This window comes from Condylura cristata, unplaced genomic scaffold (assembly GCF_000260355.1).
Source record: "Condylura cristata isolate star-nosed mole 26May11 unplaced genomic scaffold, ConCri1.0 scaffold00005, whole genome shotgun sequence".
NCBI lineage: Eukaryota > Metazoa > Chordata > Mammalia > Eulipotyphla > Talpidae > Condylura > Condylura cristata.
The window spans coordinates 23,372,542-23,393,664 of record NW_004567106.1 but is presented as its reverse complement, the minus strand read 5'-3'; the positions used below and the strand labels follow the sequence as shown (position 1 = coordinate 23,393,664).

At 36.1% G+C, this 21,123-nt stretch overlaps 1 protein-coding gene across 1 annotated transcript in view; it reads right to left on the bottom strand.

Annotated features, from left to right (window-relative positions):
* The window catches only part of DNAH11 (dynein, axonemal, heavy chain 11), a 256,915-nt gene that overhangs the window by 207,147 nt on the left and 28,645 nt on the right, over positions 1-21,123 (bottom strand). The window contains 12 exon segments of the mRNA XM_004676758.2: positions 1,047-1,133; positions 1,249-1,365; positions 5,581-5,803; positions 6,007-6,176; positions 6,257-6,511; positions 6,724-7,056; positions 10,081-10,473; positions 10,623-10,727; positions 12,984-13,179; positions 13,694-13,818; positions 15,489-15,626; positions 19,918-20,034. Of these exon segments, the coding sequence (XP_004676815.1) occupies positions 1,047-1,133; positions 1,249-1,365; positions 5,581-5,803; positions 6,007-6,176; positions 6,257-6,511; positions 6,724-7,056; positions 10,081-10,473; positions 10,623-10,727; positions 12,984-13,179; positions 13,694-13,818; positions 15,489-15,626; positions 19,918-20,034 (2,259 nt within the window).

Sequence of the window (21,123 nt, the reverse complement as noted above, 5' to 3'; positions counted from 1 at the left end):
TCCAATCTGTTCAGAACACCTGCAATTTAGATACTATCTTTTAGAAACACAACTTATATATATATATTAGCATATTCTAGCCCACTCCCTTTCAATGAATATATTAACCACTTTTCTTCAGCCAAGGAAAAGAGAAGACCTTATGCTACACGATGATGCTTCCTGAGTGGATTTACAGCAATTAAATTTAAATTTAACCCCAAACTTGGAAAGTGAGATAGAAGCTGTGGGAGTCCAAGCTCTGCACCAGTCTAAAGAGGGAAGGCTATCTTCAATATAAAGTAACATCAGGAGGGCAGCCGAGAGGAAGAACACAAAGATTCCCAATTCTTAAATCTAACCTTCACAAAGTCATTCTCTCTTGGCTGCTAGGATAAAAATCCCTAGATTAACAAAAATATGTTTCCAATAAAATTTCAAAACTTTACTGTTAAGCGTCATATGAATTATTCACCATTTTGGATTATCTGCCTATTATATTTATATTTGTAGTTAAGTAAAATAGTTCACAATAAAAGGCAATTAAATGACTGAGTAATATTTGTATATAAAGTTAAAAATAGTTAAAAATATGAGCAACTGATCACTTGGTTAAGTCCATAATGGCTAAAATTCCTTAATTAAAAATATGTTGACAGCTAGAATTTTAGTACTAGTTTTCTCACTGTGTAATATTCAACAAATAAATTATACATGGTTTGTCTTTTTAAAAAAAGGAAAACAGAAGCCACACCATAGGGATATTGTAACTGAAAGGCATATTGTAAGGTGGTACACAATTGTATACCTATATCTGCATAAAAACACACAAAGTGCTTCAAAATAGTTGTCATTTTCATGAGTAAGATTACTTTGATGAAGGCAGTGTTTTTGTAAAGACATGATTTAAAACACAATTTACTTAGTAAAACTTGTTTGCAATTGGGTTTCATATACTTAATTCTCACTTCTAATTGCAAATGAAGAGATAGCAGTATCTCAGTATCTAAAATTATTTCCTGAAATAATTATTTTTACACATACAAGGTAACTGAGACCAGTATTACCTTATCAAGCATTCTGTATGGGTTTGTTGCATAAAAATTGAGAGGAGCATTGAGTCTGAATTTCTCTCTGAACTCAGTCTGCTTTCCCTGATTAGGACAGAAAAGAGAAAACTAAATGAATTACAAATAAATAGCTCAATTATCCCTGTAAAATCTTTCTTACAAAAAAACTTAGGGAAAGAAGACTTGGTAGCTAGCTTACATCAAACAAAATGCATTTTTTTCTTATAAGAGTGACTTCTGCATTTTGGAGAGGAGAAACTTCATGTCTGACAGTCGCTGCAATCTTTTTGGTAGTTTCCCATCTTTCAGGTAATTCCTACAAAAACAAAGATACAAATGGGGGGATTATTTCAATGACTAAAATCCCCTCCATAGAATAAAAGTTTTAATTTCTTTATAGTAAACCATGATGACTCTCATTCTGATATAAGAAATATACCCAAAAGACAAAGAAAAAAGATGCAAGTGTCCAATAGGCTTAGTCCCAGGCTGACACCCAAGCGGATGTGCAACAGACCATATTTAGGTCTTCCTGCTCTTGCCAGAGCTCCTCTGGGGCATAAGATTTACCTAAGATAAACAAAGATCTTTTCAAAAACACTAGAAAACTCCAAACTGTTTGCTATTAAGGGAATAAAAGTAAAGTGCTCTGGAAATGACTTTGCTGATCTCTAACAACTAGAAACAGAAGCAAGTCATGATCAACAATTTAAGGAGTGAAAAAAAGAAACAAGCCTTGAATCTGGAAGGGGGGGAACTGAAAATGTTAATCAGTCTCATCCTCTGCATTCCTCCAGCTCCTAAAGCTGTGTGTGTATTCTGATTCAATGGAGAATTTGAGCATTGAGGTTAATTTTAAATGACTAGGATTCTGCAGTAAGAAGAGGCAAAAGGAAGGAAAGGTTAATTCCTACTTGATGTTGGACAAGAGAAGCAATAAATAGTTCAGGTAGCAACTCAACTTTGCTCTTCCACATACAATGAAAATAGGAGGACACCAAGTTATTTTCTCTGAAGAGCCGTTGTGCATAATTACTGCTGAAAGCATTCCCTGTGTCCAGACTAACAAAGCAGTGTTTCTCTGGGTCATCTCCTGGGACACTGAAATTGTTTTGTCACATAAAACTACCCATGGTGATGGGACTCCACTTGAGTGGCTGAAGTACAAAAATCAAAGGTTCTAAAGACTATGTTGTAACCCTCGATAAATATTTGATGACTGATTCAGTAACTGCCAATTATAAAGAGTGTGTTGCGCTAAGTATAACTTGTATCTGTGTGGTGGGAGAGTGCTGCAAATATAACACACACTCTTTGACATAAAATGTTTTTACATCTGGCAGATCACACATGACAGAATGTGTTAACTTCCACCAGGAAGCCCATACATATTATGGACTCAAAACACCTGTGGGTCAACACAATGTCAGGAAGACCAAAAAGATCAAGAACCAGGAGACCTAGGCTCTGAACCTACTTGTCCCATCTTGTATACTTCTATACTTCATCCCCTCAAAACTGCATCATTGCCTGCAGTCTCATTTTGCATTTCCTATTCACCCCCCAAAAATCTACCATATGAATTTCCTTCAGTGCTGATGGCTGGAAAGCCACAGAGATCACATTAATGGATCCAGACCCTTAAATCTCTTTCAGTCACAGTAGATGGGGTGAGGGAGAATTTAAACTCTTAAGGAAACTGGGCAGTATTCAGGGAGCTAGGGAGTAGTTGATGAAAGGCTTTTAGCAGGGACAGGAATTGGTAAACTCTATAGATTAGTAGGTTACTTAGCGTCAGAGCATATTGTAGATAAGACATGAGGACCATTCAAGCCTAAGGCCTTTTTAGCATAAGACTAAAAACAAGCAAGTATTTGGAGAAATACAGAGTAACTATCATGAGTTGCTTTAATTAAGTAAAATCAGGATATCCTCCATATGCAACTTATACTGCTTACAAATCTTAGTTTTACCTCTGACCAGCCTAAATTACTGACATAGCAACACAAAAGATAACTAAAAATGTCCCCCATTTGAAATGTTGATAAGTCTAGTATTTTTTCTTTTTGAAAAGTCTAGTATTTTTGATGTTGCTGTAAGATGAGGTATTGTGCCAAAGTTTCATAACACATATTCTAGAGGTTGTAACTAAAATCCTCCTTATCGATGGCTTAAGATATTGGGTTTCATATTTTAAGCTCTACAGTCTGACTCAAAGATATCCAAATCTTTCTACAAGCCAACATGTATAGCATTTCTCTATTTAATCTCAGTGTTGTTATGTATCTACATATACATATACCTTATTTAGGATTTTCAGTTCTAAGGAGAGTTTTATACTTAAACAAAATTTAACAATTTGTGTAAGTCTTTGTATTTGTACAGCCAAGATAGCACTAATAAATAGATTGTCGCACTTAATCCTCAAAAAATAAAATAGGGATATGAAATGGAGCCGTCCTTGTGAAAAGCTTGGTAGTTCCTCAAAGCATTAAGTATATATATGACCCAGTAATTCTACTCCTAAACATCATATTCCAAAAGGAATTGAAAAAAGTAAACACATTCATTTGTCAACCTTCACAGCAGTACAATCACAACTGTCAAAAGATGAAAATAACACAAATGTCCATCAGTGGATTAAATGTTAAATTGTGGTATACACACAAACACACAGGAATATTATTCAGTCATAAAAAGAAACAAAATTGTGATATTTACTACAATATGAATGAACCTCAAAAATATTGTGCCAATAAGTGAAATAAATCAGATAAAGACAAACATATGCTTTCACTCATATAAGGAAAATAAACAAATGAACAAACAAAACAGAACAAAAAGAAACCGCTAGATTCGGACAAAGAGTGGTGGTTTTTAGAGGGGAAGGGGGTGAGGGCCCGGGGGGTGGAGGGGCTTTGAGTGGATGGTAGTGGGTGGAAACCTGGTGGTAGGCATGGTGTGATCTAGACATATGTTGGGGTGATCCAGTACAGAGTTATAATCAAATTTACCTCAATAAAAAAAATACCGTGCCAAGTAAAATGAAGGACAACATACTGTGTATTCCATTTATATGATGTATTTATAACACATAAATCTACAGAGACCAAAAAAAAGAAATTGTTGATAGCTAAAAAGATCAGTGAGGGGGACAGAAATAAAGGAGAATGACAGTTAATGGGTATAGGGTGTCTTGGAGGAGTGATAAAATGTTTTGAAACTACATACAGTAGGGACCTGCACAATACTGTAAATGTACAAAATGCACATACTTTGACATGGCTACTTTTATGTTCTGGAACTGGGAATATAACCTCAAATCAAAAAGAGAAAAGTGAGAAACTAGAAACACAGACAACTTTTTCTAAAATGATGGAGCTTAAGGGATATTTTAATAGAGAGAATCATGCTCTGAGGAAAGCAGATGGATAGATGCACAGTACTTCAAAACAAATTTGAGTTGCAGTCCATGCTCTGAAGACTAAAGTAGGACACAGTAAGTTTTTAGTAAGTGTGAGCACTGATCCCATTCGCAAGGTTGTATGTCAGCCTAGTCTGGAAGCTAGTGGTTGATGGAAAGACCTAACTACCTATAGAACTTCAATACAGACAAGTGAATGGAGCCTGCACTGTGATATGTTTTTTCATGGTTTCAGTTGTAACTAAAAAGACAGATTTTGTTGTTTGATACATAGAAGCCACCAATTCTTCCAAAGCACAGGAATAGGAGGATGGCACAGAACTCCTATTTAGAAAACACAGTGATTTTCCCATTCAAATTGGGCTTTCCTTTTTTTTTTTAATGGGAATCACTGATTATTATTTTTTAAATAATTTTTAAAAACCAAGTACCATTTTCTTATGTTCTTGTTATTTTTTTTTTTTTGACAACAGAGGATTTCTTCCCTCAGCTGTGATCACTGTGTCTCTCCAAACACCAAAGCAAACATAGTCCATGTGCATCCAACCCCCATTTTCTCTGTTCCCCTTTTCACTCCACCACCCCCTTCCTTCCCTCCTCTTCTGCATGCCTCAAATCTATGGTTAGTTCTCAAGGGTTTAAAGTCTGTCTTTATCTTACCCTCTGTTTGGTTTCTCTGTAACATGTCCACAATATGTTTCTAAATAGTAAATGTGCCTCAATGGATAAGCAATTTAAATGAAACAGAGTTTGGATATATTTTATGTATGAAAGATCTTACATATAAAAGGTAAAAATGGGACTCATAAAGTCACTCACAGGCTCTCTAAGTTTCTCCTAACAAAAAGGCAGTGAAACACAGCAGTTGACTGTATTCTGGTATGAAACCAAACTAGATTTGAGTGTTGAATGATTGGGTTATACTACTTGTGTGATCTTCAGAAATTCTTCAGTGACCTTAAGCTTTAGATGCCTAACCTATAAAATGAAAACATTAATGTCTACAGTATACGTGGTTATGAGGTTGTTATACAGAATGCACATAAAGAATTTGGCTGAAAGAGATACTCATTTAGGGGGTTATGACTATTTTACCACTACACTTACCTCTAGTTGAATGTAGACTTGCTCAGGCATCTTCTGGCCATAGGTTTCTAAGAGTGTGATGGTTTCTTTTAGTGGTTCAAAGAGCTCATCAGTAGCATGTTGTCGGCTTCTCACAGCCAGGAGATGCCCCATAATGTCCACTAACCCATCATGATCACCTTCACTCAATTCTCTCTGAAGACCAGCATTTGTTTCCTTTATAAATTCTTGTAGCTCATTCAGACTATTAAATATATACACACACCATACAATGACACAAATTAAGCACATTATTTAGAAGTACAAGATTTCTGAAAATCTTATTTTCATTATTTCATAATAACAAGTAAATTAACATTACTTGTTATCTCCACTTATAAAACTGGCAATTAGAAGGCAATCAGGGGTTAAAAATTATAATATAAATACCAATGCACAAAGGACTACCTGTCAATGACAAATCTCAAAAGATGCTCCTGAAACATCCAGCTCCATTTCTTAATAATGTTCAGCAAGGTCACTTTGAAAGGCTTCATGTCCACTTTGAACCAACTGTCAAACACTCTAAAGTCATCGAACTTGCTCATCTGAACGTACAGAGCTTCATAAATGTCAATCTGAAATTAGAAAATAATAAGAATTTAATTAATTTAATTTCAAGCCAATAACTACATTAAATGCTAAGGGGTTATCTTGCCTGTTCTTTGAATTGTTCGAGGGTCGGTGGCTGTTCAGCTATTTCTTCACTGGTGTGAGCATCCAAATCATCAGATGATAAAGTTTGGCCATACAAAAGGAAATGCTTCATAAACTCAGTCCGGTCATCCACCCAGAGGTAAGCATAGGCATCCAGGGTATTTCTAAAGTCCAAGACTTTGTTAACAACATCCACAACTCTCTTCATTATTTCCTGCCTGGCCTCTGCCAGACCTAACATGTTATCCATGTCATTCTAAAAGAGAGGAAAACCAAGCACTTATTAAAATCAGTTTACTTTATCAATTATTTGCAGCATAACATTATTCAAAGTAATCCTTCAAAGGGAGTGTGGCTGTTATTATCAAAAACTGTTTTTTTCTAACTTCTCTTTCTTTTGCTCCTCAGCATCCCAATTTATTTTAGAACTACCAATATAAAGCTGATGGCCATTTATAGTGCAAATACCTGGTAATTTTCTATTTCCAGATGTCCTGCTACTCGCTTCATTTGGGCAGACATTCTGAAACTACTGCATAGCATTTCTTCTACTAGATCATAGAAGCCATCCCCAGCATCTCTTTCTAAGGAAGGTTTAAACAGAATTTCTGGGGGCATTAAGATCATTTGTGCTTGAAAAAATGGTGCAGGTTTCAACTGTGTTTCTGTGTTCATTAGAAAGAAGTCTAAGTCATGCATTATAGCTTGAAAAAAGCCTTCTACTACGATGTCATCAATAAATTCTACATAAATCTTCCAGGTATCCAGAGATGGATTGGCATTGAAGAGCTTCCTATTTTCCTGCAAATATATAAATATAAATTAATATAAATAATGAATATAAAAATGCTTTCCATTTAAAGACATGGAAACAACCCAAATGCCCAAAAGTAGATGACTGGATTAAAAAGATGTGGTGCATATACACAATGGAATATTACTCAGCAACCAAAAAAAGAAACACATGCCTTTTGCAGCACCATGGATGGAGCTGGAAAAGATCATGCTTAGTGAAATCAGCCAGAAAGAAAAGGAAAAATACCAGATGGTTTCACTCATAGCAGGAGTATAAAGGACCAGGGGAGAAAATACTAATAACAATGAACAACTATATACCAAAGACAGTTACAGGGGTGGAGTGGGGAATAGGATCAAAAACTGTGGGGGGAGGAAGTGCACTGGACTATGGTGATGGCACATGGGTGATTTGGTGATGGGAAGCCCAGAGGGAGTACAACTGGGATGAAAAAATACACAAAATGATGTAAAAATAAACTATTATTTTAAAAATGCTTTCCATTTAAATTATTTTTAAAGGGATAATTCAAATGCCAAGTTACAGAAGCTTAAGCTAGATAGTTAAGATCAAAGCAGGATATAGTAACATTTAGTTTAACTACAAAATATATTCAAAAGTCATTCTTAAAGGAAAAAAATCAAGAGAAGGAATGCTATCTTCAAATGCTGATCAGTAATACACTAGATCCTAAAGCATTCTAGATGTATTCTAACTGGGCTCTAGTCCTTACTGTCACTAACTCCAAATGCCTTGGGACTCTGTCTTCTGAGACACTGCCTTTAAATGAAGAAATTTCCAAAACTGTTCTAGGACAGCTAAAGATCACAGGAGCAATCAAGTGCTATGTTTCCTAGGCCCTTCCTGTAAACTCATGGTGCACACATCACATTAGAGCCCTTTTATTCTGGTATAGTCCAGTTGCAAAAAAGCAAAAATGCATGAACAGCTGGAAAGGTGTCCTAAATGTTACAGGATAATCCACAGCAATCCAGAGAACAACTGAGAATGGTTAGTGGCTTGACAAAGATTACTACTAAAAAACAAATTATTACTACTGAAAAAACAAATTTCCAGACACATATCAGAATACCTCTTCTCAGAGGTATTCTCAAAGCTATTCAGGCCTTAGGCAAGGCCTTGTGGGAATCCAGCCCACCCCTTGATTTTAGACTTCTAGCCTCCAGACTCTGAGAATAGACTGCTGCTATTTTAAAACACCCCATTTGTAGCGCTTTGTAGCAGTAGTCCTACCCTGCTAATATGGCAATAATCCAAGGAGGCAGGGAAAAACTCTTTGCCCTAACAAGTGGTGTTAAGTAGAGAAAATGAAAACTTTCTTTCAAATTTCAGATAACCTTAGAAGCTTTGAAACTGAAACTTCGAAATTCATATTCATTTTTTTTTTCTTTTTGCTATGCATCTCAATACACGTTAACCATATGCAACTTTAAAAACTTGTGTTTTTCTCTCAGGCTCCAGAACACTGCCCCTCCTGACTTCCTCACACCATGGCAGTCATTCTTCTGCTGCACCGGTAGCCGATTCTTCTTCCCCTTGGTTTCCATAGGGTGGTAGTCCTACTTTCCTGGCATCGCTTTCAGCATCCTGTGCATGATCTTCCACTTCTCCCTGGCCTCAGGGATGACTGTAAGGCCAATTCTTGGACCTCATCTCTATCAACAATTTAACCCCACAAGGTCTCCCTCTGAGCATGTCTTTTCACATCATGTACATGCTCCTCACGCTGAACTGTAGGTCACGCAGATGGCCCTCACTCGAGAACTCCAAACTCACATTTGCAATCCTAGCCTGCCCAAAATTTAATGTTGGGCTGGCATCTATAACACGTCTAAAACAAAATCCTGTTTTCCCCTAAAAAATATGCTCCAGCACAATCTTCCCCATTATCAGTCAAGGGAAATTTCATTTTTCCAGTTGCTCAGACAGAAAATGTCAAAGTCACCCTTGACTCTTTCTTTCAACTCATCACAGCAAATCCTGCTGGCTTGCTCTTCAAAATACGTCCAGCATATGGTGGCTTTTACCACCACGACCCTGACCTAAGCCATCACCATTTCTCACCTGGTTTATTTAATAATCTCCTAATGATCTACCTGTCTACCACTTTCTAGCTCCCCTGTCATTTATGTGCCACAGGGAAAACTCTGAGCAGAGTCTCTGGCTGCTATTTTCCCTCAGAGTAAAAGCCACAGTTCTTGGCAGCTGTGATGTACCCTTAATTGCTTCTCAACATCATCACCTAAAATTCCTTTCAGGCCTGCTGGCTCTCTAACAGGTGCTCAGGCCAACCATGCACCTGCCTCAGTGCATGAGATACTGTACTTTCACCATCTGGAACACCTGTCTCTGGATAGCTACACACCACATTCCCTTTTCCTTTCAATTCTCTGTAGAAGTGTTACCTTAGTAAAGTGGTCTTTCCAAATACCTCATGTAAAACACTCTCCTTAATTCCCTATCTCTGCTTTATTTTCCACTATTGCTCATATTATTGACATTAAGTATTTGTTATTTTCTATCTTCTCTGACTAGAATGTAAGTTCCATGATACAAGGGAAACTTGTAGGTGAGGGTTTTATTTTTCTGCCTTCACGTGTTTTTTTATTTAGTCTCCTCTTAAATTAATAAACCTCTTAAATTAATAAACAGTGGCTGTTAGTGTTTTAATAATGTAAGTATTTATTTAGAGTGTTATTATTACCACCCTTAGGAGATGGTTGAGTTTCACATGAAATGAGGTTAGAAAGATGACTGATAGCAGCAGGCATCCAAAGGTGTAATCCTGACAAAGATTCTTTAAAATATCTCATATTCTAAATTCTTTCCTCAGAATGAGTAGTGAGTGTTACAGAAATTACAGGCAAATTACATAAATTCCTCCATTTTAAGGGCTTAACAAAACCATACAAGAAAATTCAGTCTACTGAAAGAGTCCTGCTTTATCGGCTTAAATATTTTGCTCTTTTCTAAACTACATGAGAAGTTTTGAAAACAAAAGCAGTTACCTCTACCAAGCTGTGTATCTTGCAGCCATCTTCGTGGATGAGCTTGTATTTTTTAGTGAACAAATCACCTCTGTCCTCCAAAGTGAAGGTGGCCTCCCTTCTGTGCTCCCTCCTGGGAAGCAGCGGGCTCTGCGCCCAGGCCCTCACCATCTGCTGGATGGCCTTCACGTTGCTCTGTGTGTGCTCCACCCGGCGCTGCAACCCTGTGGTGGTCACCTTCACCTGCTCCACGTACCCCCAGCAGTCATGCTGCCACGTCAGCCCTGTCGCCACTGCTTGGAGCTGCTTCTCAACAGCCCTGAGCTCATCTTCAATCAGGGGGTATTCAACTTCCAGAAGAATCTGTTTCAATGTATTATATCCTTGCACGAGAAGTTCAAGAATTCCAATGTACTGAGCAAAGAAAACCCCAAAACAAAGCACCAAATACGTTAAAGTTACTTTACCATAGCACCAAAGTAGTATTATTGGGCTATATGTCAGCAATTAAAACTCAAAATACATCCACTAAAAATATGCAACTAATTTCTAAAATTACAAACCTTTAAGATAGTGTTTCTTTTTTCAAAGATGGCTAATGCAGAATTCGGTATGTCTGACTTCTTCAACATTAAGAGATATTTTACTTCTCTCAAAACAGTCACTAGCTTTTAAAAGAAAACAAGGATTACTACATACTGTAAGAATCTCATTCTAACACAGAATCAAAACATTTAAAATTCCTCCAATGATGACTGCATTTCCAAATTGTCAAAGTAAAGAGGCATTTGTCTTATCTGCATTTAAAAAGCAAAGCTTACACATTCCCTATGCTGTGTAATTAAAAATAATAAAGGTATAATAAAGATAGAATTTGAACAAAAGATGGTAACAGATGCACATCAAAATGTGGACTGGAAGGCCACATGTGGTCGTCAGTCTTCTTCTAGAAACGTTAGTTCTGTCACAATACTAAGAAAACACAAGCGTGTTCCAACGTGTTTGGATGCAACATGAGCACATCAAAGATTTTATCTTTGCTTATGCACAATTCATCAGCGAGAATACTAGGTAAGTGCTGAAAACTGTACCCAACTGAACCCAAAGGTTTAGAAATATGCAACCACCCCCCCTCCCCCAGCTATGACACTCCTCAAAAGACCATCAGGAAGCTCAGCTCACTGGAATGTGATAAGCCCCAGCCATCCAATTTACTGTAAGATCCTGTCTAGTTTCAGACACGCCTCCTTTTACTTCACAATAATGCACAAGTTGCAGCCCAAATTTCAGGTTTTTTTTCAAGAGGAAATGTCATTTACTACAATATTTTTGCATTCCTAACCTTTTAAAATATTAAGCTATGCAACTGTTATTTCTTAAATTCCTGTTATTTAATGTGTCTCTGACACAGGTTTTTGAGTACTACACCTCTTGCCCCCAGTTTCCCTACCAGCCCTGTGCTTTTAATGTTCAATTTTCACAGTATTGATTTATGAGAATGCATATAGCATGCTGTGGCACACTGACTGCATTCCTAAATCACAGATCCTGTGATTGCACAGATGCCTAACAAGGTAGCCCAGCTGCTCTCAAGTTATCATTCCATAGGTTAAGTAACGATATTATTGTGTATCTTTACAATACCCTCAGGTGGAATCATTGAAATTATTCTAAAAACATCTGAGGAATTTAGTTTCTATAAATTGTTTTTATAAAATCAGAAGGAGAAGGACTCCTTAGTTCTCTTGGTCAAATAAGGTGCTATTTAGAAATAAAATTAAGTGATAATATTTCAAAATTTTTGGGAAACATCAGAATTTGAGGGCAAATTATGATTATCAAACTTAATGAGGAAAACTTCCCTACTTCCTAAATATATAAATCTGGACCTCTGGGAAAGAAAGCAACCACTAAACAGGAATATCTAATTTTTACTGTCCAAAAGTTCAACCAGAGATTTTACTATTTTTTTTGTCATAGAAACTGACAAGTAGATATTCTTTAAAGCATATTCATGTAGGTAAACAGAAAAGAGAAGCTTATTTTGCACCTCATACTTAGCAAGTTTTCAGACTTGGAGATAGGTCATTTAAAATATACACTTCTACATATGTTTATAAATACATATGTGCATGTATTACATCATATGTAAACATACACACACTTACCATAAAATCCCTGTACTTTATTATATAGCATATAATGAAATTTTGAGAAAATGAACTTTTTCAGGAAACAGAATTTCTGTTGAACAAAAAAATTTGTTCAATAAGGTAATTTTCACCTGAATTATGTAGCTATTAATGTTTGACATTTATATGCTGTTTGCTTTTCTAAAAACTGTTTTATAAGAATTACCATCAATATAGCTGATGATTTCAAACTTATTGTCCCTCTGAAAAAAATTATGATAAAGTACCCTTATTTTGCCAGAGAACAGTAGAAAGTCATTCATTCCTTACATTCTGTGGATTCTCCAATATGTAACTTATATGATGAATTTAACTAGAAATACTGGTGTGTATGCTACAAATATAATTGAAGTCAAAAAACATATGATAAAAGTCTAAAGATTAAATGCAGCTGAACTATCAACATTGTTAGCTGAATACTTCAATTTAGTAAGGATTCCCAAGTGCCAGAAACTATGATAGCCACGCAGAAACAAAAAGGAAATGAAATGGACCTGGCTTTCAAGTAACTTATTATTCACTGAAGCTGGGAGTGGTAAATAAATATAAGGCAAAATAGGGGTTAATATAGACTTCGGAAAACAAATAGCTAAAACAAAGATCTATTAGAAGTCATTTATGGTTATATTCCTATATCATAGACATTTTCCAAAATAAAAGCAATGAATTATCAGAAACATACACAATAATAAGTGGCACCTATAAAATATCTTAAAAACAGCAAATCCCTACCTTTGGATCAAAGTTCACACTGAGAAGACCATTTATGGCACTGAACTTAACCAAGGGTTGATTCAAATTGAATTCACAGATTTCATCCACATTACTTTTCCATTCATTATAGATATGACTTTCAAATTGATCTAGCAAAGTTGTCATTTCAACATACTGCTGATAAACTAAGGCCTCTTCAGGACTTTCCAGGAATCTGTAGGAATATAGATTTTCTACTTGCCTACATATTTGATAGATTTCAGCTAACAACTTTACAATAACAAAATACATAATGAAAAACATAATATACAAGAAACATCAGGAAGAGAAATAACGACTAAGTGATGCTTTGAATGGGCTTTGCTTTAAACAATCAAGCTAGGAAATGAATGAAATTCTAGTGATTTACTAAATGCCAGTAACAAGACAGTAACTCCTACAGAGAAAAGGGTACAAAGTCTGTTTAAAAAAAAAAAGTGTGTTAATTACTGAAGAAAAAATTAACAAAAAGAGACATATATTGTGGGTGAAAAGTAAAAGTACCTAAAACATGGAAATAGAGGAAATTTAAGAATCCCATTAAAAATATTTTAAAGGTATAGCAATACCACCTCTCAATGAGCCCAGCCAATGAAAAGAATTTAATTAGGCAATGGTTTTTTGCATGCTAAAATGAACAACTCACTAACCTCTAAAAATTGTATCATTAGGATAATTTTACTACTTACAGGTAATGCAGAGATGCAAAACTTGACCAAAACATTTGAAGTCGTTCAAGGACCTCTTTGGCCCATTTGATATTTCCTGATGTAAATGGCATATTTTTATTAAGAACCACATTTCCATGTTCAATCTGCAAATTGATATTTTGGTGAAAAGGAAGACAGAACTCTAATCAGAGTACATTCCAACATTATAAGCAATTGTTCATTTTGGTACATTCTTTTTTAAAAAGATTGATTTATTTATGCATACAAGAACCAGAGTATAGATCAGAGATGAAGGGGGTGAGAGGATTCACCAAAGACAGAGTGGGAAACAGAACAAGCAGATTGACTGAAATACACCGCTGAGGGGAGCAGTAGGCAAGAGAAGAGAGGTCTGCTGCACCAGTGGGTCACCTTGCTGGCCAGGCATCCAATATGCTGCAGTGGCTGCAGATAGCTTCATCATGCTGCACTTTAACTCCTTTACCACCAGGGAAGCCCCACTTTGGTACTTTTATGCAAATATATGAAACACACCTGATAAGTAATTCAATTAGTAGGAAAGTTATGTGTCTAAAGCAGGTTCTTCGTCTCTATAAGAAAACTAATGTGTAAAAAGTTTTACCATGTTACACCTGTGAGAATGGCTTACATAAAAAGACTAGGAACAGGTGTTGGCAAGGATGTGGCTAAAAGGAACTCTTGTACATTGTTGGCACATTGCTGGAGAGTAAATTGATGTAACCATTGTGAGTACAGTATAGAGGTACCCCAAACAACAAAAAAACAGAACTGCCACAGGATCCAGCAGTCCCACTTCCTGATATCTAGCTGAAGAATATACAATCACTAATTCAAAGATATATACATATATATTATATAGGTATAGGTATAGATACACACACACACACATATGTATATATAATTGCAGAGAGTGGCTAACCTAAGTGTTCATTGATAGATGAGTAAAGATATGACACACACACACACTCTCACACACGGTGGAATACTAGTCAGCTATTAAAAAGATGAAATACAGTCATTTATAGAAAAATGGAAAGAATGAGGGTATTAATACTAAGTGAAGTCAGAAGGGGAAAGATATATATTGGATGATACCACCAACACATGGAGTATAAAGAAACAAAGCAAATGAATACAGCAAAATAACAGACCAATGGATTTTGATGATAGAACTAGGGTTTCCAGGGAGGTGGGGTGATAGGAGGAGGAGGTTGGAGAATTTTAATAGAGGGCAGCTGTGGTTATTTTTAATAAATAAAATATTAAAGAAAAAATGTAAAGGAATGGTGTTTAAAACTTTAAGATTATAAAAGACAAGAAAAACTGAGGGATCAGTCTACGCTGCAGATGAAAAGACGTGACAGATGGTTCAGACTTGGATCCTTTCTCTAGACGACGTACAGGGACATGGGCAAAGCAGTGGGACTTGAAGATTTTATGGTGGCAATGTATCAGTACTAAAAATTTGCTGATTTTGGATACTGTTATCTATGAAATTTTTGTTTGCAGAAAACATCACTAAAGTGAAAAGAATCACGCCAGCAACCTACTTTCTAAGAGCTCATGAGAAAAGATTCTTGGGTCTTATCAAAAATATAAAAATACTGTCTAAATATGCTTCCTGCTGGTCAAATTTAGACAAAATAAGTCTTTCTAGATATCTCCAAGAGTTAAAAAAAATGTAAATGTTTCAATGTATCTGTTATTTGGATATTATTTCATACAGTTTCAGCTGATGGCCATTACTCATAAAAGAAATACTGTGGATGTTCTCTACTTAGCCCCCACTTACCTGTTTCATGTGCTCATTATACAATTGCTGACACATCTCCAATTCTGCATTAAACATGTACACCAGTGTGCTATAATGTGGGCTGAAAATTTCCATGACAACTGGTTTCTCTAGAAAATTTCCAAATAGGGTCAAAAGCTATAAAAAAAAAATCAAAGTTAAAGGTTTGGAACTATGGGTTTTAAATACAAATACACAGCTCACTAATTGCCCCCATTAAACTGTTTACTGACTAGAGAGTACACAAAAATCTAGAACCCTAGATACATCCTACAGTGTTTTCAAGTCTAAAACCTATTTCTGTACCCATTCATGCCATAAAGCAAATTCACTAAAGGTCAGTTCCCTTCTTCAGTGGGAAATGAAAGGAATGAGAAATGAACCCTTCTGCAAACAATCCATGTGCAATTTTATACTTTCTCCTGATGGGCACCAAAAAACATTTTAGAAAATTCTTTGTGGACCTCAGTACCTAGCATGTCCAAAAGCCACACCATTAATAATAAGACAAGATATCTCAATTACAGGACTGTCCTTCCCATGGCCATGCCATTCCACATTTCCCAGTCGCCCCTGGCACAGTGGCCTGGGTCACTGAGGGGACCTCTTCCAGAGCAACCATTCTACACGTGGACAGTTCCTTGGATGTGCATGTCCTGGCTCCAAACTATCACTTCAGTACTTAGTTTCTCTTTCTCAGGAGGACAATCAGCGCATGGCAGGCTGAAGCTAAGCCAGCAAAGCTTTGTGAAAGCAAACCACTAGTGAACAGAGGAAGCTACTGAGGGAGAGAAGAGAGCAGACATGTGACAGAACCACATCATCAGCAAGCAGAAGAGTGAAGGTCCACAAACTCCTAAATTTACTCTATGAACCCCCGGAGTTCAAATTTATCTTCACCCTCAGTTTCTACAACATGAAGCTACCTGGTGAGCCTAACCTTGGATTCCTGTTAGCCTCCTGGATTGGTTTCTGTGTGGATTCTTCTGTATGCTAGCATGAAGCAGCTTTCTTTGCAAAGACAATACTGTGATTAATCAACTATTCTTGCATAACCAGTGTTTTTACGGTGCTGAATACGTACCCGGCACTATATTCTTAAGCCTTAAAAATGTCGTTACTATCACGTTTCACATAAAAGAAACAGTGAGGGGAGGGAGTAACATGTTCCCCAACCTAAGGCTGGAGGCAGAGCTGCCACCTGACAAGGGCAGTCTGGCACCAGGTCTGCTGTGCTTCCTGTGAGGCCTCTTAAACACTATAAGGTAGTGTTTAAAATTATTGTTTTGTTATTCACTCACCCTGTGTGGCTTTCATAAAATGTTAGCAGACATGTTTTATACAACAGAAAACTGGTAGTCCAAGTTTGTGCCTTGTAAGCAAAGGAGAGGGCTTTGTTCTTCCACTTAGGGAAAGAGGTTCTATTCTCCAAATTTTATTACAAAACAACTTCACTCAAACGTTTTATAAACATTTCCAAAACTATATTATTCACTGGGGGGAAAATTAACACAATGAAAATATAAACTGAAATGAACATCTAACCAGATCTGAGGGATCATTTTAGACATCCACTGCTTGGTGTTTTTTTTGTTTTTGTTTTTGTTTTTTATCTTGGTAATATCATTTGTAACTCCCACAGAAACTGCTAAGAATTTCAAGTCTGCTGGTTAGCTGTTACCTAGGAAAATGCAAATTAATAACTTTCCATTCATCACCACAGTTCTGAGTTTGGACTTGACATTAAAATTCAGAAGTAAACAACCACCACATAGATTTAACGAAAAATGCATACTCTAACAGCAGCACGCAGAAAACATTAGTTTCACAACTGCTTTCAATCACTTATCACATCAAACACAATTGGAATGATGCCAGAAGCTTCCTAACTACATCTCCTTCTGCCTACCTGATAAGTCCTTAGTGGACTTATCTCCAAGCATAAAACAGGAACAAGAAAATGTCACTCAAAGAGGATGTAAACCACAATGTAGTAATAAGGAAAGCCTTAACTCTTTAGGCAATATAGATTATCTTAATTTTTCAATATCAGAAATATAAAAACTATCATTTAAGATGAGAATAAAGGGCATTTGAACCTCTTGCTTCCCTTAATAGTACCTTCATAGAGGTACTAAGAGCTACTTTAAGGAGTATAGACTTTATCCTTTGCATCAACCTCAAAAGGTTCAACATTCACTCTGACTACGTGCATCATTCCTATATTTCCCACTTGAGATCTATAAGGTTCACCTTCATTTCCTTCTACTTCTCAGTTTCACTGTGTAATATCCCTTTTCATAACACTGTTCCAAAATACCTATTTATAATTTTCCTAGGTTGGCCACTTTCAAAGATATTTTTAATATTTCCATCTGAACCATACACAGTGCACAATTTTATAGTTTCAATTATATTGTCTAAAGACCTTTCTGATAACTTTTTGTCTTACACAGTTAAGTCTACCCCCATATAAACAAAATGTAAATATTAGGGAACATGCTGTGTGTGTGTGTGTGCACACAAGTGCACCAACACCATAGGCTTTAAAATACATCTTTATACTACAGTAAAATAGTATTTGGTTCCAATGACTCTGCTGAACACATCTTTCCTAAGAGCAGGCACTGAATCATCATCTTCAGAGAACAGAGAAATATTGATTCCCTGGGACACAACAATAAAGGCCAAAGTTCATCATCCTATACTTATGATAGAAATCATTTTCTACCTAAATACACAACCTGTAATTTTTTCCTTTGCCATTACTCTTTCTGCAGTTTACCTCTCTTAGTGTGTCATTTCAGTGTGATCAGTTCTAATCTGAATCACTCAAGTGCCTGCTTTCTATACAGCACTGCAAAAGGCAATCTACATATAATGAAAACTGTAAGATGATGTCCCATCCCTGCAGAACTTATGAGGCAGGATCTCATATTTCCCAGTAGTCACAATACAAATATGTTGAAAGTTAAAGAACAACATTTCAATAAGGTAAGATAAAGTTGTTAAAAAGAAATAATTGGCATAGACTGAAATAGAAACCAAATTAATGGTTGTAAGTGGAGACTCTCGAGTTACAAAAAAATGTAGGTACTTCTGTAAAAGTGATTTCTTTCTTCCAATTATTTCTGAGGCAGAAAAGTAGTTACAATAACAGAATATGACCACTACAAAGCCATTAAAAATAATTTGTTGAACTCTGTTATAAAAGCAAGGAAAATATTTATGATTTGCTGCTAAATAAGAAAGGTTCCCAGGATCAGACTACATTACTTCTGTTAAAGATAAATATGTAAGCATAGTTAGCCCAAAAAAAGTAGTAGCAGTATTAAATACAATAGTAACTTCTAAGAGGTAGAGTTACAAGCTGTTCTATTTTATAACAGGATATATATATATATATATATACACACACACACACACACACACACACACACACACACACACATATATATATCAAAATTTCATTGAAGAGCTCTTAAAATGAAAAGAATATCTGCTCCTTGAGAATTCTCCAAGTTTAAATGCCTGACACGAGCAGCTTTATCACATCTGACCAATTAATTTAAATGTCAAGGGCAAAATAAACAAAAAAAATGTCATATAAAATGTGTGTGTTATACCACTTTGCAATTCCATTTTCAATGAACTGAGCTCATCATTCTTTAGTTGTGTTTCTTCTGCTAACTGAAGTTGTAATTCCCCTTGTGGGATGTCACCTAAGTTTCACATTCACTTGCCTTTGACAAGCCAGTTTTACATGGTGTCCCTGCAGTCCATGCATAAGCTTTCCATCGGGAGGACTAAGATACTTTTCTTATATACAACTCTAAAAACACTCATACCCTAGTTTACCAGTTCTACAGCATACATTCTGTCGTGTTTCAACAACTCTGGAATTGGACATTATATAATCTATGGCATCACAATTCCTAACAGCATTTTTTTTTAATACACAAAATAAAGGTGTGTCCCACAATGAGTGGTGTCTTATGCCTGAGAAATCAAGTATATAAATTGCTACTTGCTTCATTCAAAGTAATAAAGTGGGCAGGTAAATCCAATGTGGAAACAATGTTGTAATAGAAATTCTTGAATTAACAAGCATTTTTTTTACTATTCACTGTGGTTTCATTTTAATTCAGTGTTTTATTGGCCATGCAAAACTTGCTGTAAAGGTAATGTAAACTAAAAGACTATGAATACAAGAAAAGCTCAATAAACACCCTAAAACTGACCTTGTCCAAAGTATACTTCATTATTCATTAGTGTTTTATTCAGTTTAAAAGTTAGTGAGCTGACTATGAAGAGAATGTGACCAGTTAATAGTTTACCTGAATCAGAAGGAACATATTCACTCCATTCACCTAACAGTTTGATTTATTCATTAGTGGAACATTTTTATGATTGTTTCTTCAGAACTAACCTTAAGTGCAGCTTCTAAACCATTACAATTAAAGAAACCTTCACAAAGAATTGTCCCAAGCCTTCTGTCAAAATCCAATATTTTTGACTTAAACATGCCATAGTCACTTTCAAATTCCTGTAAAATTCAAAATAAAATATTAATAGGAAAGATCCAGTAGTGAACATAGTAATCAGAGGAGCTTGATGACTCCCGCCTGGCCCCCACTCCACCCTTGAATTAATCTATTTTTTAATAAGAGTCCAGGGAAGCTCAAGAGCAAGCTATTTCTGACTAACAGTTCATGTGGGGGCCTACTGGGAACACTGTACGTTTAGGTTTATCTGCTGCTGTTTTCACCGTCTTTCCACCAGCTCAGGCCCTGTATCAGTATTTTCACCCTCAGTCCTTCCTCCTCCGAAACCACTTTACCAATAAAATAGCAGAGCTTTTATAACAATTTTTAAAAAAATTTATTTATTTATTTGTACAGAACTGTGGTACAGGCCAGAGATGCGGAGGGTGAGAGGATTCACCAGAGACAGAGCGGGGAGCAGAACAGGCAGATAGACGAAGTACACTGCTGAGGGGAGCAGCGGGCGGGTCAGGAGAGGTCTGCCACGCCATGTGGACACCTCCAGGGCAGGCGGGAATCGAACTCATGCGGAAGTGGCTTAAGCTTCTTTGTGCTGTGCTTTAACCCGCTGCGCCACCAGGGAGGGGCCTTATAACAATTTTTAAAAGCACCTATTCCCCTATAACCTTGATAAGCTTTGAATTTAAATAGAAGTTTTTAAATTTTGTTTTCATGCAAAAAATAAATAATGACCAGGAAATACTCTTCCTTTAAGTGAAAAGTGAAAACTAAAATCCACAGATCTGTAAGAAAGCTTCATCAGAGCTACAGATGAAATAAATATTCCTCTTACATTTTTCCAATTTCTTATTAATATGCCATTAACAACCCTGGTTTCCTAATACATAACCACCCATTGCATAGTAAGGAAATGAAAAGAATAACTAGCATCCTAATAGCATTGTAATTCCTAGTTTTCTATGACTTCACCCAGAAATTCAGAAGCAATTTGGGTTTTTCAGGCAAATCACCTCTGAATGCCAACATATTTCATGAATGCTATGCTACCTCCATAAACTGAGATTCTCAGTTTATTAATAAGTTATTAATAGTAACAATAATAACATCCTCAGTTAATACAGTAATTACTA